A 22,574-nucleotide genomic window follows, 5' to 3' on the forward strand; every position below is an offset into this window, starting at 1 on the left:
CCCTCCACCCCACCCCCCACCTGCCCAGCCCTGGAGGGGTCAGGACCCTGGGGAAGGGGCGGTGTTGGGGACAAGGGACAGAGATAGGACAAGAGAGCAGAGCTGCCTGGAGCTCCCCTCCTTCCCCCAATGCCATCGGGGCCTGGATAGAAGCTTTATTGGGAAGTAGAACCCAAGTTTTGATTTAAACGGGACTAGCTTTTTAGCCCATGAGTGTGACTGGAAAAGCTGTGAGATCTGGTGGCAGTGAGATCTCCAAACTGCTGGCAGGAGAACAGGAAAGCTGTTACTGATTTGCTGTCTTTGTTTTCCTTTTCTCTTTTTTTATTTTTCTTTTGAGTCCAGTCTGCTCAGTGAACCCCGCACACACGTGCAGGGGCCTCCGTGTCCATGGGGTGGGTCTCACAGCCTTGGGACCAGGGACCGGGAGGCGCTCAAGCCTGTCAGCCGGGGCGAGGCTGCAGCCATGTTCCCAGAGTCGGCGCCCTTCCCACCAGGTGGGTCCGTCAGGGCTGGCGCTTTGGGGGCAGGGACACCGCTGCACACACATACGTGTGTATGTGGCTACAGCCCCACCCGTGCGCCGCGGTGCCTGATGGGACCCACACATGCACTGAGCCCAAGTGGGAAGTGAACTGAGAGCAGACAGAGAGTAGGAGGTGGCCTTTGATTTGGGTCTTGCAGAAGGAGAAGGATCTCCAGGTGCACAGAAGAGAATGGTGCCCCTGGCGGCGGCGCGGACATGGCCAAGGCTGGGAGGCGTGAGCACCTGTCACTGGTATAGCGTGTGAGGCGCACGTGTGGGTCATGGATCTGGAAACGCGATAGTATCACAAGGGTCACCTATAAAGCAGGGTCTGCACTGTCTATGGCCAAGCTGGGCCTGACTGTCCTCCTCTGTAACCTGGAAGGAATCACACTATTTCTTCACATCCTAGGAGCAAGGGAGTCTCGTTATCTCCAATCAAAGCATTAGCCAGGAGCTCAGAGAACACACTTTCGAGTCTGAAAGGCTTAGGCTCAAATCCCAGTTCTTCCCCCTTCCTAGCTGGGTAACTCTTGGTAAGCGTCAGTTTACTCATCTGTAAAATGGGAATAACAAGTTCCACCCGGAAGAACTGATACACCTGATGCACGTAAAGACCTGGCACAGTGTGAACCTTTATCAGGCAGGAGTTCCCATCGCACCCCATCTCACCCCGCCTCCGATGGGGCCCTCACTTACATAGGAGGCCAGGAGAGTGGTCGGGGCCAGGATGAGAGCCAGGTAGAGGCAGACGGCGGCAGCGAACAGGCTGGAGGCACAGATGAGGGGCTCAGCCCGCGGGTTGACTTTCTTGTACCTCCTTGAAGCCTCTGCTCCCAGGACGACCCCAATGATGCCAGTCACAATGGTCAGTGCCCCAAAAATCAGGCTGATGGGAAAGCACAGGAAGGGATTGGTCAGTGGGTGGGTGCAGCCACCTGCCGCTGTGCATGATCTGGAACCCAAAAGAAATGTGGCCGTGGGCCCCTTTCCCTCCCTCCTCACAGCGCTCTCAGGTCCTTGGGAACCTAAGCAGGAACCCAGGTACTCCACCTTTCCTGCCTCATTCTGGGGATGCCACTGGCCATGAGGTGATCTGCCCAGCACCCCAGTTCCCAGGCTTCCTCAACCCCAGTAACCTTCTCCATCCTCTCACCACCCAAAACTATCCCACTCAGAATTCTCAATTCTCTGGTGCCAATCTTGCCCCAACCTCCTCACCTTCTACCCCCAATGGAATGGAGGCAAGTGAACATTTATCTCCTGAGTTCCTATGATCCTCAGCCCTGGTCTAGACATTCTGCACACCCTCCCTCCTTGAATCCCACCTTCCACTCTGTCCTTGAGCACCTCTCAAGTAGCCCCCTCCTAACTTCACTACCTTTCCCGCCTACGCCGGGGCCTACTTCACGCACTTGGCCCCTCTTGTACCTCCCTCCTGTGGAAACCTGTGCCCCCAAATCAATTTCCATACAGGTCCCTGGAGGGTGCTTTCAGGAACACAGATCTGACTGTCGCCCTGCCCACCCCCAGCCTAAAGTTCTCCACCAGCTCTCAAACATCACCAGACTTGGTGCCAACTCCTGGCACACATGGCCCTTCATGATCTGACCCTGGCTGACCTCAACCCCAGCCTCCAGCTCCATCCTCCTCTGCCTCCAGAAGTGGGAACTTGTTATCGTTCCCACTTCATCCTTTTATTCCTCCATCTGGACACACTTCACTCGTTTTTGCACCTACTGAACTCTTACTCATCCTTCAAGACCCATCACAATTATCTCCTCTTTGGAAATGCCTTCCCCTGGCCCTTGGCTGATTCCTTTACTCCCTTCGGTTACCATCGCACTTCTGTGTCTCTGTCATCAAGGTATCACCTGTGAATTCCAGGAGAACAGAGACCAGGTTTGGTTTGCTTTCTTGACTGTGATGGGAGCATAGAGCCTGGACCACAAGAGATATATGCTGAGCAGATGAGCTCATTGAACCTTCCCAGAATTCCCAGGTGGACAGATGAGGAAAGTTAGACTGAAAAAGGTTAAGGTCAAGATTACCCAGCTAATAAATGACAGAGGCAGGATTTGAACATACATCTTCATCTTCTAGTCCATCCTGCTCTCCCAAGCCTCCTATTAAAGAAGCTCAAAGGGATACCAAGACTGACCAACATGAATTCTTGAAAACACAAATGTAGCCAGGACCTTTCCAGCCCCCAAGTGGCTCCCTGTTGTCCTCGGGGCAAGCTCTCGGCCAGTACTGCAGGACTGGCCCCCGCACACCTGTGTGACCTCCCCTCTCTTCTCTCTCCCTCCCTCTACACAAATGACTGGGAATTCTCTAAACTCGCCCTAAGCTTTCTAGCTTCCCTGCCTTGGCCCACACTCTTCTCTTGGCCTTGAGTAGCATTACCCCCCACCCAACTTCTCTACCTGGCCAGACCCAGACATTTCCAGAAGTTCATGGAATGTCCCGCTGCCCTGCCATTACCTTCGTGATGGCTCCCACAAGATGAAAGAACATGAGAGATGCAAGACTATGGTTACTGACAAATTGAGTGTCGCAAGAACCTCCTCTCCTCTAAACAACTTCTGTAAAATGTCCATTCCACAGGCTGCGGACTGAGGGGTCTGTTCCTCTGCCCCACCCCCTCGGTTTATAGAAGAAAGTATAGAGCCCAGAGTGGGCAGGCACCTGCCTGAGGTCGCACAGCCCCTGCTGACCTCCACACAGCCAGGGCTTCCTAAAAATAAAGGAGCTCAAAGGGATACCGAGACTGACCAACGTGAATTCTAGAAAACACAAATGTAACCAGGACCTTTCCAGCCCCCAAGTGGCTCCCTGTTGTCCTCGGGGCAAGCTCTCGCAGTACTGCAGGACTGGCCCCCACACACCTGTGTGACCTCCCCTCTCTTCTCTCTCCCTCCCTCTACACAAATGACTGGGAATTCTCTAAACTCGCCCTAAGCTTTCTAGCTTCCCTGCCTTGGCCCACACTCTTCTCTTGGCCTTGAGTAGCATTACCCCCCACCCAACTTCTCTACCTGGCCAGACCCAGACATTTCCAGAAGTTCATGGAATGTCCCGCTGCCCTGCCATTACCTTCGTGATGGCTCCCACAAGATGAAAGAACATGAGAGATGCAAGACTATGGTTACTGACAAATTGAGTGTCACAAGAAACTCCTCTCCTCTAAACAACTTCTGTAAAATGCCATTCCACAGGCTGAGGACTGGTGGGTCTGTTCCTCTGCCCCACCCCCTCGGTTTACAGAAGGAAGTATAGAGCCCAGAGTGGGCAGGCACCTGCCTCAGGTCACACAGCCCCTGCTGACCTCCACACAGCCAGGGCTTCCTGGCCCTCTGCCGACCGAAGCACGTGGGTCCTTAGGCAGCTTAAAGGTGCTCACAGAACCCTCCCACCCTTCCACGCTGTGCAAGGCTCCGGCTCAGCCCAGTCAAGTGACCCTGAATCCGGATAAATGCGATCTGCCTCTGAGTCCTAGTCTGAGCCTGCGTTGGCAGATTTTTGAGACCAAGATTGATTGGTCTTAGGGTTGACTATTCAGACAGGCTGTGTAGACAGGGGAGACCCCTAAGCAGAGGGTGTGGCTAGAGGACACACCAAGCCCCTCTATAAGGCCTTCCCAGAATCAGGCTCTCAGAGCCAAGAGTGGGGGGGGGGGTCCTTAAAGGCCTGCAAGTTCTATGCTGATTCTCTGCACAATGGTCCTGACAAGCAGCTGTCCAGCTTCTACTAACATACCTCCAGGGGTGGGACGCTCACTACCCCCATGCAGCCTTTCCACCTGGCCAGCTCTGAGTGTTGGAAGTTTTCCCTCTGGCTGAGCTAGAGTCCTGTGTCCTGCAGCTTTCTGACCTCACCCACCCTCACCCTAAGGCTTATCCTAACCACAGAGGGCATATTAATAGACTAGAGGCCCGATGCACAAAAATTTGTGCACTCGGGGGTCCCTCAGCCCAGCCTATGCCCTCTCGCAGTCTGGGACCCCTCAGGGGATGTCCACCTGCTGGCTTAGGCCTGCTCCCCAGGGGATGGGGCCTAAGCTGGCAGTCAGACATCCCTCTGGAAGCCCAGGAGCCCTCAGGGGATGTCTACTTGCCAGCGGGGAGCAGGCCCTAAGCTTCAGTTGGACATCCTTAGTGCTGCTGAGGAGGCAGGAGAGGCTCCCGCCATCACTGCTGTGCTGGCAGCCGTCAGCCTGGCTTGTGGCTCATTACCTTCGTGATGGCTCCCACAAGATGAAAGAACATGAGAGATGCAAGACTATGGTTACTGACAAATTGAGTGTCACAAGAAACTCCTCTCCTCTAAACAACTTCTGTAAAATGCCATTCCACAGGCTGAGGACTGGTGGGTCTGTTCCTCTGCCCCACCCCCTCGGTTTACAGAAGGAAGTATAGAGCCCAGAGTGGGCAGGCACCTGCCTCAGGTCACACAGCCCCTGCTGACCTCCACACAGCCAGGGCTTCCTGGCCCTCTGCCGACCGAAGCACGTGGGTCCTTAGGCAGCTTAAAGGTGCTCACTGAACCCTCCCACCCTTCCACGCTGTGCAAGGCTCCGGCTCAGCCCAGTCAAGTGACCCTGAATCCGGATAAATGCGATCTGCCTCTGAGTCCTAGTCTGAGCCTGCGTTGGCAGATTTTTGAGACCAAGATTGATTGGTCTTAGGGTTGACTATTCAGACAGGCTGTGTAGACAGGGGAGACCCCTAAGCAGAGGGTGTAGCCAGAGGACATATCCAGCCACCAAGACCCTCTATAAGGCCTTCCCAGAATCAGGCTCTCAGAGCCAAGAGTGGGGGGGGGGGTCCTTAAAGGCCTGCAAGTTCTATGCTGATTCTCTGCACAATGGTCCTGGCAAGCAGCTGTCCAGCTTCTACTTACATACCCCCAGGGGTGGGAAGCTCACTACCCCCATGCAGCCCCTTCCATCTGGCCAGCTCTGAGTGTTGGAAGTTTTCCCTCTGGCCGAGCTAGAGTCCTGTGTCCTGCAGCTTTCTGCCCTCACCCACCCTCGCCCTAAGGCTTATCCTAATCACAGAGGGCATATTAATAGATGGAGTCTGTGCAGAACTTCAACACCAGGACCTTCTACCCACTCTGTGATAGGCTGTATAAGAAATTCAGCACCAGGACCTTCTACCCACTCTGTGATAGGCTGTATAGACTGTATAATGGCCCCCAAAGATGTCCACATCCTATTTTCTGGAACCTGTGAATGTTACCTCACATGACAAGATGTGATTGCACGAAGGATCTTGAGGAGAGATTATCCTCCATTAGTTAGTGGACCCTAAGTGCAACCACACGTGTCCTTATAAGAAGGAAGCAGAGGGAGATTGGAGACAGAAGAGGAGAAGCCATGTGTCTGCAGATGTGGAACCTGGAGTGATGCAGCCACAGACCAAGGAATGCCGACAGCCACCAGGAGTTGGAAGAGACAAGAACGGTTTCTCCCACAGCGCCTCCGGAGGGATTGTGGCCCCGCTGAACTTGATCTTAGCCCCGTGAAACCATGTTGGACTGCTGACCTCCAGAACTAGGAGAACATAAATGTCTGTTTCTTTAAGCTACCAAGTTTGCAGTAATTTGTTACACCAGCCCCAGGACACTAACAGAAACTTCCATGTCAGTTTCTCACACAGGTCCTATGACGGGGCTGAGACAGAAGAGGCAGAAGCTGAGAAAAGGGGAAGTAAGCTGCCCAGGGAATGCACAGCCAGTTAATGCTTGAGGTGGAACCGAGTACTGCTTTTCCCCACTTTTTGAAGCTGTTGGGGGCTGTGAGGACTCAGTCTTTGCCTCCGGGGAGATAACAAGCTCCAAGACAAACATGGCAGCCTGGTTGGATGCATCCATTGATTCACTCACGGGTGCTTTCCCTGAGCACCCACGGGGTGAGTGCCAGGAAGCTGCTCCCAGCTAAGTGGAGAGACGTTCAGGTCAATTAACAGTAACAGGCAGTCTCCAGAGGCAACAGGATGTGGAGCTTAAGAGCACCAGCTTTGGAGTCAGATGGGTTTGAATTCTGGCTCTGTTACCTGTTAGTGGTGTGACCTCAGACAAGTCACTTACCCTCCCCGATCTTCCAACGCCTCATTTGTCATACAGGAATAATAGGGTTAATTATTATAAAACCTCAGATGGTTTTTCATGTAGAATGCATAGCTTAGGGCCTGAAGTAAAGTGAAAGCCTAAGAAGTAACAATGAGAGAAGGGAGGGGAGCTATGGGCAGAGGGCATAGCTTGAGCAAAGGCACCAACAAGTGAGAGGGCATGGGCCAGTCTGGCAATGACAGGGAGCTCTCCCTCTGGCCATCTGGGAGTGAGGAAGAGGCAAGAGAGGGGGCCAGCAGAGAACTGGTGTCACTAAAGCCTCAGGGAGCACAGAGCTCCGGGAAGAGCTCAGAGCCCTCAGGACTCTGAAGGGCCCATGGGGCAGGGGCAGAGAGAAGGAGGGACTGAAAAGCATCCATTAGAAGGAGGAGAAACTAGGATTAAGGGTGTCAAGGAGGTGGAGAAAGCAAGTAGGAGAGGACCGATATGTGCTCTCTCAATCAGGAGTCACGGAGTCCTTGGAGAAGAGGGTGAGGAGGGCAGAGAGCGAGGCGGACATTCCCTGAGGGCTTTTGTTCTCCGCTCCTCCCCACCCTCCCAGCAGCTCTCCCGGATTCTCAGAGCCCCAGATGAGGTAAAGAACAAATGAATGCATGGGACATCCCTAAGCCAGGTGAGTAAGGAGGCCTCCCAGTGCCTTGGTTTGCCATCTGTAAAATGGGATGACCTCATACTATGGGTCCCTTCAAAGGAAACTTGCCTAAGAGTCCCATCATTCTCACTCCCACCCCAAGTGCCTTCTGGACCTCCACAGCAGTCCAAGAGTGGGGAGCCAGGGACTGGGGTCCAGGGAGGACAAGGGAGCCGCCTCAGGACACCCAGGGTGGCTGGGGCTCAGCCAGAGCCAGACCAGCCTCCTGCTGCCAGCTGGCTCCCGAGCTCTGGGGTCTTCGCCGAGCACCATGTGCCCAGACAGAGTTTGGGGGCTTGGAACCACCTGACACTTCTCCACCAAGAGCCCCCTAACCTGGGCCAGGTGCCCAGGGCTCCCAGAGGCCTCACCTGTCCTCGCTGTCACACGGCTGCTGGAAGCAGGGAGGCTTCAGCCCGTGCACCACGCGAGCCTCAAACAGAAACTTGGGGGCCCAGAAGCCCACAGCTCCAGTCACAAAGGCCATGGCTGTCACTCCAAGGGTCGACCACACAAAACTCCAGCTGCAAGAGAAAGCACCCTGGCTGAAGCAGGGAGAGGGCTGGGGCTGCAGGGGGCGTCCGCTTCTGTTCGTTCCCCTTCTCCCAGCATCTGGGCACTCAGGTGGGCTCCGCTTCCTACCCAGCATCCCCTGAGGCCCCTGCAGGTCCCACCTCCACGCCTGTGCTCAGGCTTTGCCCTCCTCCCTCCCCTGGGACCAGCTCTCCCCAGCCTGAAAGGCCCACATCCAACACCACACTCTCCAGAAGCCCCCCTGCTGCCCCCACCTTCCTCCGGGCGCCCTCCCTCGGCCTCATGGCTCTGTAACAAACAGCTGGGTCCAGGTCGTGCCCCACATTTGGGTAAATCATGAGGCCTGGGAGTGCAGTTGCCTCCTGTCTGCCTCCCCGACCATGCCTGGAATTGAGGCGAGGTGCACTCCCAGGAGGCTCAGAGAGGCAAGTGATTACCTCCCACCATCCCCCCAGCTGCCCTGAGAAGCAGGGGAGGCTGGAGAATTAAGTCCGTTGAATAAATGAGGGAAGTGAGGCTCCAAGCCTCAGGTCACTTAGGGCTAAAGCAGTAGCAGAGCCAAGGCTGGAGCTCATGCTACCCTCTCCCCTCTCCCTCCCAGCCCATATTCTGTCACGTGGCTAGGGGGAGGGGGCCTCCAAGCGAGGGAGGGGCATCTCGGTTGGTGAGTGGGAGCTCAGAGGAGAAAGAAAGGGCTGTGAACTTGGACAGTCACAGAGGGCTCCCTGGAGGCAGAGAGGGGGAGTCAGGGATTCTGGGGACAAGCAGGAAGGAGCAGGAACACTCACTTTCTCCCCAGGTATCTGACATCCTCACACCAGCTGCTCCTCAGGTCCCTCACCTCCCTCTGCTTCTCCGCTGCTCCCCGAGGCGGGTCTGGAACCAGCGTGATCAGCAGGATCAAGGCCACAGCTTCCAGGCAGGGCATGATCTAGGGACAGGAGGACCCGGGAAGCTCAGTGCCACATGCCCCTGAGGCCCAGAGATGTTAGGGTGACTCAGCTCTGTGGTCCAGGCTCTTGGGTGCTCTGTGCCCTGGGGGTGGTGGGAGAAGGGCTCAGTTCCTGGGTGCTGGTTATACAGAGCCTAACCATTTCTCACCCCATCACCCCCCGCACTCCCGCCCCCCATGACAGCAAGGTGTCCTTGGGGTTGCTTTAATACCTGTGGGTCCAGTGCAAACACTGCTCTTTTGGATCAATGAGCCTGACATGACTGAGAACCGGAGCCCTGGCTATTGTGTCCTGCTGCCCCCATCACTGCCCCTCCCCCTCCATCTGCCACGCCAGCCCTGCCCTAGTACTTTCCATCTCATCTCCTTAATCTCGAGAGTTCCTAAGCAGCATCTACTCCCTCGTCTTACAAATAGGCAAAGTGAGGCTCCTAAGAGGGAGGTGGTTTGCTTCCGGTCACACAGCTAGCAACCTGAGCAGCCAGGACTTGAACCCAGGGCCATGGCTTCCACAGCCCACATTCCATAGGAGGCCCAACTGTCCCAGCTGCTGATACTGATCACCCCCCATGACGCCGGGTACGGTGCCAAGGGGCGAAGGCCACTGGAGGCTGGAAAGTCCCCTCGGCCCAGGGGGAAAGCTGAGGGAAGAAACAGGAGCTGGACTCACCCGCAGGGCCCAACGCCAGTTCCCAGTCAGCGCCTTCACAGCTGACCCCAGCACATAGCCCAGGCCACTGCAAAAGAGGGGCCGTGAGGGCGCCACGCCAGCCTGAGCCCGGGCGCTCCCACCCCAGGGAGCCGGCCCCCTGCAGCTCTGGCCCTTTCACTGGGAAAAGTGAGCCACGTGAGGCCCAGATGTCCACTGCCCTTGGTCAGGTCACCAGGGACCTCTGGCTCCTCGCCCATCCCAGCACCACTGTCCAGTCTCTCTATACGAGGACCCCCTCCCTCGCGCGAGGCCCAGCTCTGCCTGAGTCAGGCGATAGCAGGAAACCCGGGTCAGAGCGCTTGGGGCCTAACTGTAAGTTCCACTCTGTCCTGCCCCGCTGTGGGGTACACTGCAGCCCTGGTGCACTTCTCTGCCTCCCCTCTCAGAGCCACCCCTCTCTGAGCAGGCCCACCTCCAAGCTGCTCTTGCTCACCCTTCGGAAGTGCACTAGCGTGTCGGGAGCACCTTTACTCTCGCTAAACCTCTCCACAGCCCACCAGCGTATTGTCCCCATTCACAGATGAGGAGCTGAGGCTCAGAGAGGGAAGGTGACCCGGTGAGAAAGGGGTAGAGTCGGATGGATCTTCCCCCAACCCGGCCCCTGCTCTGACTCTGTTGGGCCTCAGTTTGCCACCCCAGGAAGTGGGTCCAGGGTGCTACTAACCTTCCAACAGGAATAAAGATGTAGAAGATAGCCAGTACCCGGGTCCGCTGGTCCTTCACAAAGAGGTCGGCCAGGATGGTGGGTGCGATGGTGGAGTAGCTGGCGGTGCCAATGCCCACCACTCCCCGGGACAGGAAGAAGAGCCAGGAGTACTGGGCGGGCAGGCACGAGAACACGGTGCGATCCAGAAATCGCCACAGGCAAGGGACTCAAGGGTTTGTCAGAGGGGCGAGGGCACTTGGAGACACGTGCCCCCAGGAGAGGAAGAGGGGATCCAGCTGCAGGCACCTCGCTATCCTCCCAGCCCAGGTTCCCCAAATCACACGGGTGTCCCCTGCTGGCGCCTGCGGCTGCTGCCTGCCCTGAGCCCCAAGGAGCCCTTGCTCACTAGGCCAGTTCCCCCAAACTGTAAGCTGGTATTACACCACCAAAAAACGCACAGCGGGCAGAAATGAAGCCACAGCAGCAGCGGGAAGTGCAAGAGAGGAAGGCCCCTGTTAAGAAAGCCTAACGGGCTCCTCTCTCGGCCCTGGAAGCCTGAAGCAGCCCCACCCAGCTCTGATGGGGCTGGGTCAGGGAGGAAGGGGGCGCGTTCCCTGGGGTCTGTGCAGGGGTGAGAGCACCTACCTGGGGGGGGATGAAGGAGCTGGAGAGGCCTGCTCCTGACCAGAGGAGGATCCCAAAGCTCAGCGTGGCTTTGCGGCTGTGTCGGTCGCCCAGGTAGCCAAACACGGGTGCCGACAGCAGCAGGCAGCCGGTGAAGACTGGAGGAGACAGGCAAGGGCAGCATGCATCTCCCCACAAAGGGGCAGGCAGGTGGGCCCAGCAGACCCACAGAAGGGCACCTTAGCAGCAGGTCAAGGCCCAAAGGAGGAAAGAAGAAGGTGAACCCTCAATCCCCTCCTAGCACATAACCCATTGCCCAGAGTCAGGGGCTGGACCCGGCGCAGAGGCTCAAATCCCAGCGGGGCTCTTTGCTCACTGTGCGGCCCTCTTTGCTCACTGTGCGGCCGTGGGTTACTAGCTCCACCTCTCTGACCAGCACCCCAGCACCCCCCACCCCCGGGAGCTCCTCCAAGGCTGTGAGATAGAAGTGAACACGGAGCCTGGCGTGGAGCTGACAGTGTTCGGTGCCCACCAGTGCCCTAGCTTTGCCAGAACTCGTGCCCTCTGTGAGCCTGATCTGGTTCTGCGCCTGCTGGGGGTGAGGGGTGGCAGAAGGGATGCTGATGTGCCTGGGCCCTCTTGGAGCAGATGAGTACAGTTTAGAATGAGCACAGTGGTTCCTGGAGGCTGGAACTGCGTTGGTTTTCCTAAGTAGGTAAAACATTCCCCTGACAAGTGAGTTGTGTTTATACCGTTATTTAAAGTAAACCCTTAAGAACTGGCGGCTGTATTAATGAATACGTTTGCTATTCTGTGAAGGCAGAGAAACTGCCACGTGAATAGATACCCTCGCTGGTTCTGTTCCTTAAATAACTCACCTCCACCCTCCTTGGAGGACGTGACCACTGCCTCTGAGAGCCTGCAGGTGGGAGGGGAAGGTCTGGACCCTCCCCACCCAGTCCCACCATCCAAGGGCCTTAGGGTTTGGAGGGCCCCGCCCACTGCCTGGGTCTCCATTCATTGAGCACATATGATTGACATTTCCTGAGTCCAAAGAATGTCCAGATTCCTCCCGGCTCAGGTTCCAGCCCCTCCCACTCCAGTATTGGGTTAAGCCGCCTGCCATTGCAGAAATTAGGCCAGTTTTGACCTACAAAAACGAGAATTTAATATGGTTTGACCTAATACTCCACCGAGAATGGTCTTTGGTGTCAATGGCATTTATAATTTCAATAGCTACTGCCAAAATAGGCCTCCAAAAAGGCTGCATCGATTTACGCTTGCATAGAATCATATGCCAGCACCCTTGTGACACCTGATAGGATCAATCACTTTGTTATTGTTCATCTAATGGTTGAAAAACAAATGGTGTCTCGCTGATGTTTTAATCTGCGTGCTATTCCCAGTGAAGCTCAGCATCCGCTGCCCATTTTTCCTCTGGGCTCTTTGTTGTGTGGAAATAATTTCTCCCAGTCAAAGATTTAAAATGCAAGATCTGAGACTAAACTACCGGGGCTCCTCCTGATGCCACCACTTCCTAGCTCTGTGAGCTTGGGCACATTCCTTAACTCTCCTGTTCCCCTCTCCCCTACACAAGGACAGTAAGAGTACTTGTAAGATTAAATAAAATAAGGCACATAAAAGGCAGTGGCTGGCTTTATATAAATGCCTAATAAATGTTACCTGTTATTACTTATTGCAACTGGCTTTATATAAATGCCTAATAGCCAAAACTGGTTTGGCTCAGTGGATAGAGCGTCGGCCTGCGGACTCAAGGGTCCCGGGTTCGATTGCGGTCAAGGGCATGTACCTGGGTTGCGGGCACATCCCCAGTGGGAGATGTGTAGGAGGCAGCTGATCGATGTTTCTCTCTCATCGATGTTTCTAACTCTCTATCTCTCTCCCTTCCTCTCTGTAAAAAATCAATAAAATATATTTTTTAAAAAATGCCTAATAAATGTTACCTGTTATTACTTATTGCATTTTTAGTTTCAATCACCATCATGTAGGAGAGCTTAGCTTTGATGTAGTCAAATTCGTAATCTTCCTCTAGGGAAGTTGTCTTGTGTCCTGTTAACACCTATCTTTTTTACCCAAAGGATATAAAAATATTTCCCTAAATCTAATGCTTTTATGAGATTTGGGGCAGGGAGGCTTCACAGCACGTAAACACCTTAATTAAACCCGCAGATGCCCTGGGGTGGAGAGACCTGCCCCTCAGGGGAAGGCAGGCACTCCTTCTTTCCTTTCTGGCATCTCCCAGTTCAAATAATTTCTGTGACAAGGTGGGAGTGAGTCACCAAGGACCACCAGGTTAAGAGGACTCTACAGGCAGCTGCCTGGATTTGAATCCCAGCTCTGTGTGGCCTTCAGCAAGCTCCATAGCCACTCTGTGCCTCAGGTTTGCATTTGTAAAATGAGCATAATAATAATACCTGCCTCGTGGGATTGTTTTGAAGATTAAATGAGTTAATATTATAAAGCACTTAGAATAGTGCCTGGGCCCTAGCCGGTTTGGCTCAGTAGATAGAGCGTTGGCCTGTGGACTGAAGGGTCCCAGGTTCGATTCATGTCAAGGACATGCACCTCGGTTGCAGGTTCCCTGGCCCTGGTCGGGGTGCATGCAGGAGGCAGCCAATCGATGTGTCTCTTTCACATTGATGTTTCTCTCTGTCTCTCCCTCTCCCTTCCACTCTCTCTAAAAATCAATAGATTCAAATCCTCAGATGAAGATTAACAAAACAAAACAAAACAAAAAGAAAAGAAAAGAATAGTGCCTGACACAGGGTAAAGCCACATCAATGTTCCTTTTTAATATTATTAATCAATTAACTCCAGAAGTTTCTCTGTCCAACTGGGAGGCAGGGGGTCTGAGCACTGATCCTCCCTTCCCTCTACCCGACTCTTACAGCTTGACCAAGCCCTCTCTTAGTGGTTTCCTTCATGCTGCAGCCCTGTGGACAGACAGCAGGGTGAGTCTTTGGGCCACTGCATGGTGATTGGAAAGGTAAAAATACTCACCTGAGGTCACTGGAGACACGCTTGGCCATCAGGCCTCCAGTCCCACTGCCCTCTCCATCCATCCATACACCTTTTGGGGCTGTTTCTACAGAGGTGACCCTGCCCTTCACCCACTCCCAAACACACGCTCACATATCCACATCTGCACGTTCTCTCTCTCTCTCTCTCTCTCTCTCTCTCTCTCTTCTTCTCCCTCCCTCCCTCTCTCTTTTTCATACACACACACACACACACACACTGTTTCCTCCACAGCATCTCCCTTATCAGGGGCCTTGTAGTAATGATCCTATTCACCATGTTAAGAACCAGACAAGGGAAATGTTGACTCAACTACCATTATCTGTTTAATCTAGAAGTTTGAGGGCATTGAGCGGAGATGATCTCGCTTTAGCTACAATTATGAAGGAATTGAGGCAGGAGCAACTGGGAGAGCCATGGTCTGAAGCAGGGCTCTGTTCACGCTTCTGCTTGGTGCCTCTTAGAGAAGTTTATAGAATTGTGCACCCCTCCACTTGCTTTTCGCTGACATTTAAAACACGTTCATCGTAAGTGTAAATAGTTGCAAAGGATGTGATTTCCAGCATTATCGTATTTTTTAACTATATTTTCATCCAAATCCTCAAGTCTGCAGATCGAGTTCATTCAGTTTATGAGAAATGCCTGCCCGAGAGTCTAATGAACAAAACCAGACCTATTTGCCAAACCAACAGGACAAATCAGACTGGTTGTCTGTAAGAAAGACGTTAAAATGTTGGCTTCACTTTTTATTGAAATAAATGTGCCGACACCCATCCCTGAGACAACCTTCTCACTTCTGAATTCTAAATCATAGATAAATAGCAGACTGTCACACCAGCGAGACAGCGAGATGAGGCTTGGCGTCTTGCCATGGATCTGTGGCCTGGAGACAACATCCCCAGGGGACCCTATTGACTGCTCTGCTCCCAGCCCCTCCCCAGACGAAGCCATGCACCCCTGAGGAAAGGGGGAGAGGTGTGGAGGGTGGGTGATTGGAGGGGAGAGAGGAGAGAGCCCGAGGCTGCTCTCAGGCAGGTCCACTGTAGGAGAGACAGCTACAGGCTTAAGGATCTATAACTGATTTTCTCAAGGCGCTGCTCCGGCAGCTCCTGGAAAATTTTTATGTCTCCCCGTACCCCAGTTTGAGAGCCTTGTTCTAAAATGCTGAGATGGTGGACTGTTAGGAGGAGGAACCACGCATGTGCTGGTTACTGGCCGGGTGTATTCACACATGTGTGTCCTATGTTATGACAGTGTGTGCACACATTTGGGGGGTGCATGTGCAGGCACGCATGACCCCAACTGCCCCCTCCTTGGAATAGGACGCGTGGCTGCTCCCTGATGCTGGACTGCAGGCGCCTGTGGGCCCAGACCCTCTCTGAGGCCGTGTGTGGGGGTGGGGGTCTTTGTCTGTCTGTCTATCTGTCTGTGTGTCCTGGTGACCAAATTTTTCAGGTCCATAAGAGGAAAGCAGGCGTCAGGAGTTCTCAACCCCTGCCAGGCTCCAGTACCCAGCTGAGCTGAAGCAACATGAAGCGTGAGTGACCACCTCCACAGCCACGATCGGGAGCCTGGGAGCCCTTCCCAGCCCCACGCCCCTGCTCTTTCGGCAGCACCACACTCAGACCCGAGGGGCTGGCTGTTCAAGCAGGAGTCTCCCCTGCTACCGGGCTGTCCCTCTCACCCACCGCATCTGCAGTGCCCTCCTCTGCCGGGGACTGAGCTATTGCTGGGCACAGAGCAGGACCTGCCAGAGAACCCCAGCCCGGCCTGAGCCCCGGCCTCAGCCCAGGACCAGGACTCCCTCCTTACCCGTCTGAAGCAAACCAGCACTGCTGTCACTGATCCGGAAAAACTTCTGTACATCCAGCAGCACTCCTGCGGACAGACGGACAGACAGACAGCGCTCAGGAAATGGGAAGTAGCCCACGGGCCTCTACAGGCAACTGCCCCACATTTGGAAAGGGCCACAGCTGAAAGACAGCACAGGGCATGCCCCAGGCCCACTGTTCTTTCCCCGCTCTCCTACACATAATACAACCACACACACACACACACACACACACACACACACACGCACACATGCACGCACGTGAGCAGACACACAGAGAGACGTGTGCATGTCAAACACACGCAGAAACATGCATCCAAAGGACCCCGACTTATGCAGACACATTCCCACACAGCATGCACTCCCAGGCATAGACACATAGTCATACAGACACACAGACATGCAGGTCCACATACATACAAACACGAACGCCCAGAGAAATATACTCATACATACACAGAGGAGCCTGTGTTCACAGACGTGGTAGCCCAGCCTCGTACACCCAGGCACACATACACACACACACTGAGATGTACACATAAAGGCACACCACAGGCATGCACGCGTCCGCACATGTGCAGGGCTGCCATTCACATCGGTCAGAGGGACTGGCCGCTCCCTGCTGCTGCCCAGTGCACAGCCATCCCCTTGGGCCACAGTGTAATGGAAGTCCCTGGGATTGCGCATAGCAGCCCCGCCCATGTACAAACCCCAGATATTCACAGACATCCATCTACATCCAAAGACATATGTGCCGTGGCCTGCACGTGCGCACACCCAAGCATGTTCTTCCAGAGGCGCGAGCACGCAGACATGAGCGTGCACCTGAACGCTTCAGAGATAGAGCCGACCTTGGCCCCACCTCCCTGAGGGTGGCAGGCTCCTGCTCTGCACTAACCAGGTCTCCAAAGCCCCTCTAAGGCCTTGCTAGGCCGTGGGCGGTGCCGTGGGCCCTCAGCCTATTGCAGAGTAGGAATCAGGCCCCCTGACACCAGGCTCTGTTCCCTGAAATCCCTCAGCCCTTTGGTGTATTTTAGGAAGTTGGGGTTCTAGGCACCCGAGTATCTGAGTGGTGGGGCTCTGGCCTGTCATGATGAAGAGCAATCATTACTTTCACTGAATTATGAGATGCATGAGGGCCAGACCCTGAGCTGGACACTTACAGTATTTTGCCAAGAAGGGGGAACTATCATTGTCCCACAACACAGTCCAGGAGACGGAGGCTCCAGCCTGCCATGCTTGCACAGCTGGAAACGGGAGAGCTGGGACTAGAATCCCAGCCGGAGGCAGGCCGCCCTCCCACCCAGAGTCACAGAAGGGGGCAGAAACCCCCCAATGGGCCTCTGCAGAAATGCCCCCGGGGTGGGGAGGGAGGAGAAAGCCCCCCATCCACACCTCCGAGACCTGTCAGCAGGTGAGGAAAGAGCAAAGAATCGGAGAAGCGAAGTAAGATTTTTGTTCAGACTTTTACTTCGGGCCCAATTGCCACAGCATCTAGGCATACCAACCTCTATGCCTTTTCCTTCCCTTTCAATATTTTTAATTACACGAATAAGACAGAATCACTGGAAAGAATAAATAGACAAGCAGATCAGCAAAGTAAATGGCTAAATAAAAATTCTCTCTAACCACACTCACTCATCTCCCATGTTTAGGGACGAGGATTCACCCCCGGTTTGGTCCGCTCCTGGGCCCCTCCCAGCCCCGTGGTGCTCTGGGGCTTGGGCGCAGCCTCAGTTTTTACCGTAAGCGGTCACTCCGGCCTCCCAAAGGGCTGCTTCCCACAGAGAACTCTAGTGGCTGGGGTACCTGCCTGCCCCCAGCAGCCCCCACGCACTCAGCTTGGTTTCACTTCTCCAGGCCTCCTTCTTCCCACTAACGGCCTCGGCCTCGCTTCTCACAGCAGAGGAAGTCCCAGCCGGGAAGGGCCTCGGGCAGGCAGAACTCAGGGCCTGACCCAGCCAAAGGCATCCGGACAAGTGGCAGTGAGAGCAGGGACCTCGGCCCGTGGGGCTCAAAGAGCTCAGCACCCATGATGGCCCTGCTGTCATCTGTGTCCTGCCCGTCCCTCCCTCTTCCTGCCCTGGGCCCACACTCCAGCTCAGGCCTCCAAGGCTTTGGCCTCATTCTTTGCAGTTGCCCCTGAATTGGCTTCCCTGCTTCACTTTGCTTCCATCGGGGCCTCAAATCTGACTGTGGTCCCCCCATGTACAAACATTTTCCATGGTCCCCACTGCTTTAGCAGGAAGTCCCGGCCCCTGGCTTTGGCGCCGAAAAAGTCCATGATCTAGCCCCAAGCCCCCTTTTAGAACAATTTCCTGCTTTCTCCCCCTCACCATACCTGATCAGAGCATGCACTTTTGCCCCCTGTGCCCTGGCTCACCCTGACCCCTCTCTCTGAATGCCCTTGCCTCATCCCATTCCCGGCCTCGCCAATTTTCTGAGTCTTTAAGGCCCGAACAAATGCTCCCTCTCCTGTGGATTCTACCAGAACCCTCAGTCATTGGCCCTGGGGCCGCCCAGCTGATGCTCACCCACTCTGCCTGTATTAGACCTACTTGCACACGTGTCTGTGACCCTCTGAGTTCATCAAAGACAGACCCTGGATCTAGGGCTTTCTGCAACCCCTGAGTCCCATTCATTCCACAGCCACTCTCTGATGTGGTCTCAGGGATCCCAACCACTCCAGGTGCCACCTCTGAGCTCCCAGGCTATGTGGTACCTCCCTCATCTGGCTGCATCTCTCTACCTTGCAGGAGTCTTGATAATGAGCTTCTTCTCCCTCTGCCCTATGAGATGATCATTCCTGAGTTCAGGAACCACGAGATTGGCTTCCCCTCCCCTGGGTTCCCAAGCCCCACCCAGAGGGTCCTGCCCATAGTTGGTACTCAGTCAATTTTGAATGAATCAGGGATAGAGAAAAGAAGGTTGAATTTTGAATGAATGAATGAATGAATGAATGAGGAAATGAGTGACAGAGGAGGTTAACCCCTACGGCCTACAGGAAGGAAGGCAGATGTGCAAGGTTTGCACGCAGCTACTGTCCCACAAATACCCAACAAACTACTTCTAGCTTAGGGACCAGGCCAGGCTGCCCCATCCTCCACAACCTCACCCCGCCATTGCACCCAGAACCTCCAGGCCTTTGCCTGAAGGCCCAGGCCTGCTGTCCTCACCCACCCACCCATGTGCACACTCTTAATTTGGGGCTTGGACTGGGAAACTAGGTTGGCATGGCCAGGGGTGAAGACAGCAGGGATATGACGCTTCACAAGCAGAAAGCTGGCAGGACAGCCAGTGGGTAGATGGGCAGGGCTGCCCGGGATGCCTATCCCCTTCCTCACCTGCGATGATGAACCAGTTCATGTAGTTGAGGAGGTTGATGTAGCAGAGCACCGCCGCAGCCACATACGCTCTCCAGCGGGGCAGGCTCCAGGGGGCAGGCGTGGGTGGAGGAGGACACTGACCTGAGCCAGAGGCCCCTGAGTGCCCGCCTGACCCCGGGGACCTCTGAGGCCCCTCTGGCCCCGGCTCCTGGAGCTCCGCAGACATGCCCCACACCTTGCTGGCCTGCAACTCCTGTCCCAGGAGGCATACAGCTCTGGACCGAGTCACTTCCTGTGGGTTCCCAGCCGCCCAACCTCAAAGCAGCTGCCCTAACTGCTTGATAATCTTATCACAGGTTCCTGCGGAGCCCACCACAGCCTCGATGGTGAGATTTCACCATCCCCTGCCCCAGAGGCTGCTAGAGGGGAAGAGGGCTCCTGCCCCCACCCCCCGCCCTGGGCGACTGAACGCCATGGCCCCGTTGATCTAGTCTGCGGCGTTGATCTAGTCTGTGGCTGTGGTGGCTGCAGTGGCTGCACTGAGGAAGAGAAGCTTCACAGGACAGGAAATAAGATGAGACTCCTGGATGTGGGAGGACCTGGCTGCCCACACAAGAGATGTGAACTGGGGACTTGGAGAGCCTGTGGGCAAAACTCATCAATAGATAAAAAAATCTAGGGGGGCCCTGGCTGGTTTGGCTCAGCGGATAGAGCGTCGGCCTGCGGACTGAAGGGTCCCAGGTTCGATTCCGGTCAAGGGCATGTACCTGGGTTTTGGGCACATCCCCAGTAGGGGGTGTGCAAGAGGCAGCTGATCGATGTTTCTCTCTCATCAATGTTTCTAACTCTCTATTCCTCTCCCTCTCCCTCTCCCTTCCTCTCTGTAAAAAATCAATAGAATATATTTAAAAAAAAAAATCTAGGGGGAAATATTTTTAAACAATTTTTTTATTTTTCATTTACACTTAACATATAATATTATATTCGTTTCAGGTGTACAACCCAGTGATTAGACATTTATATAACTTACAAAATGATCATCCCAATCAATCTAGTACCCATCTGACACCGTACATACTTATTTCAATACTAGAGGCCCAGTGCATGAAATTTTTGCACTGGTAGGGTCCCTAGGCCTGGCCAGCAATAAGGGGGGACAATTTGCATAGTAGGCTTTTATTATATAGGATTATTGACTATTTTCCCTATGGTGAACTTTCCATCCCCATGACTATTTTGTAACTACTAATTTGAACTTCTTAACCCCTCCCCTTCTTTCACCTATCCTCCTACTGCCCCTCCCATCTGGCAACCAATGAGTTTGTTTCTGTTTTGTGTGTTCATTTATTTTGTTTTTTAGATTCCACATATAAGAGAAATTACATGGCATTTGTCTTTCTCTGTCTGACTTATTTCACTCAGCACACTACCCTCGAAGTTCATCTTGCAGATGGTAAGATTTTGTTCTTTTTTATGGCTGAGTCATATTCCATCATATTATCTGCACCACTTCTTTTGCAGGGTCCTTCTTTATCTCTTGTTATAGCCTTTGTTTTATTTTTTTAATATATTTTATTGATTTTTTACAGAGAGTAGGGGAGAGGGATAGAGAGTCAGAAACATCGATGAGAGAGAAACATCGATCAGCTGCCTCCTGCACACTCCCTACTGAGAATGTGCCTGCTACCAAGGTACATGCCCTTGACCAGAATCGAACCTGGGACCCTTCAGTCCGCAGGCCGACGCTCTATCCACTGAGCCAAACCAGTTAGGGCATTATAGCCTTTGTTTTAAAATCTAGTTTGGCCCTAGCTATTTTGGCTCAGTGGATAGAGAGAGCGTCAGCCTGCAGACTGAAGGGTCCCAGGTTCGATTCCAGTCAAGGGCACATGTCTGGGTTGTGGGCTTGATCCCCAGTAGGGGGCATGCAAGAGGCAGCCGATCAATGATTCTCTCATCATTGATGTTTCTAACTCTCTCTCCCTCTCCTTTCCTTTCTGAAATCAATAAAAATATTTTTAAAAATTAATAAGAATGAAATCTAACCGAAACCGGTTTGGCTCAGTGGATAGAGCGTTGGCCTTCGGACTGAAAGGTCCCGGGTAGTTTGTCTGGTATAAGTATTCCCCTGATTTTGTTTATTTGTTTATTTGTTTATTTGTGCCCTTTTTCATGAAATATCTTTTTCCATCCCTTTACTTTTAGTCTGTGTGTGTCTCTCTATCTGAAGTTTCTTATCAACAGCATATATAATAGTCTTGTTTTATTTATCACTCAGCCACCCTATGTCTTTTGATTGAAGCATTTAATCCATTTGTATTTAAAGTAATTGTGGATAAATATATAGTTATTACCATTTTATTATTCATATTTTTATCTTTTTTTCTTCTTTATCTTAAAGAAGTGTCTAACTTTTTTTTTTTTTTAATACTGGTTTGGTGGTGAAGAACTCTTAGCTTTTTCTTCTCTGGGAAGCTTTTTATCTGTCCTTTGATTCTAAATGATAGCCTTCATGGGTAAAGTAATCTTGGTTGTAGGTTTTTGTTTTTTTGCCCATAATCAAAACTTTATTGAAAAACTAACACCAAAATAGGACATCACTGCTGTATAGTACTTAGAAAATTAAACGAGATTACATTATCTTGGTAGAGTAGCTAGATCACTGAACTGGTAAGGCTTTCAGTGATAGAACACCAATTCAGGGAGTTGTGTGGATCATTAGTGTAGCCTTCTTCAATGAACACCATTCCTTGAGTCTAGCCTTTCTTCCTGGCAGCTGACATTACACTGTTGAACAACCTACATAAAGAACCACCATCTGAGCATGGCTGAAAACCGTGCTGATGTTGTAGCAACCTGAACATCTTACATCCATAAAACAAGAGTTTGGACTTTGAACTAGCCATTTCTTTTTATGGTTTTTCTTTTCCTCTTCCAAGGACAGACATAATAAATCTCTAGCAAAGGGATGTTGATCCTTTCACAAGCCCAGCCCGTCAAGATCTCTAAGGTGACACCCCTGGCAAGCAGCACATGGTAGTTAGTTCTTAATTTTCATTACTTTGAATATTTTCCCTTCTGGCCTTCAAAGTTTCTGTTGATAAATCAGCTGACAGTCTTATGGGAGCTCTCTTGTAGGTAACTGGCTCTTTCTTGCGGCTTTTAAGATTCTCTCTTTGCCTTTAGCCCATGGCATTTTAGTTATGATGCGTCTTGGTGTAGGCTTCTGCGGGTTCATCTCATTTGGGACTCTGTGCTTCCTGGACTTGTGTGTCTATTTCCTTCACCAGGTTAGGGAAGTTTTTCATTATTATTTCTTCAAAAAGTTTTCAATTCCTTTCTCTCTCTCTTTTTCTAGTACCCCTGTGATTCGAATGTTGGTCTGCTTGAAGGGGTCCCAGAGACCCCTTAAACTATCCTCATTTCCTTGGGTTTTTTTTTTCTGTTACCTTATCTTCCAAGTCGCTGATTTGATCCTCTGCTTCATCTAATCTACTGTGATTCCCTCAAATGTATTCTTCATTCCCGTTAGTGTATTCTTCATTTCTGACTGGTTCTTTTTTATATTTTCTATCTCCATTTTTAGATTTCCCATCTCTGTTGAAACTCTCAGTGAGA

At 52.8% G+C, this 22,574-nt stretch overlaps 1 protein-coding gene across 1 annotated transcript in view; it reads right to left on the reverse strand.

The window, feature by feature from the left end:
• Positions 1-19,194, reverse strand: part of SPNS3 (spinster homolog 3 (Drosophila)) — a 44,202-nt gene extending 25,008 nt beyond the window's left edge. The window contains exons 1-8 of the mRNA XM_005869025.2: positions 18,975-19,194; positions 15,612-15,677; positions 10,782-10,918; positions 10,155-10,306; positions 9,449-9,515; positions 8,615-8,757; positions 7,664-7,816; positions 1,226-1,415 (exon numbers count right to left, since the gene is read on the reverse strand). Of these exons, the coding sequence (XP_005869087.2) occupies positions 1,226-1,415; positions 7,664-7,816; positions 8,615-8,757; positions 9,449-9,515; positions 10,155-10,306; positions 10,782-10,918; positions 15,612-15,677; positions 18,975-19,182 (1,116 nt within the window). The 5' untranslated portion in view covers positions 19,183-19,194. The remainder of the gene's footprint in view (positions 1-1,225; positions 1,416-7,663; positions 7,817-8,614; positions 8,758-9,448; positions 9,516-10,154; positions 10,307-10,781; positions 10,919-15,611; positions 15,678-18,974) is intronic.
• Positions 19,195-22,574: the final 3,380 nt, after the last annotated feature.

The sequence above is a fragment of the Myotis brandtii genome, unplaced genomic scaffold, assembly GCF_000412655.1.
Source record: "Myotis brandtii unplaced genomic scaffold, ASM41265v1 scaffold284, whole genome shotgun sequence".
NCBI lineage: Eukaryota > Metazoa > Chordata > Mammalia > Chiroptera > Vespertilionidae > Myotis > Myotis brandtii.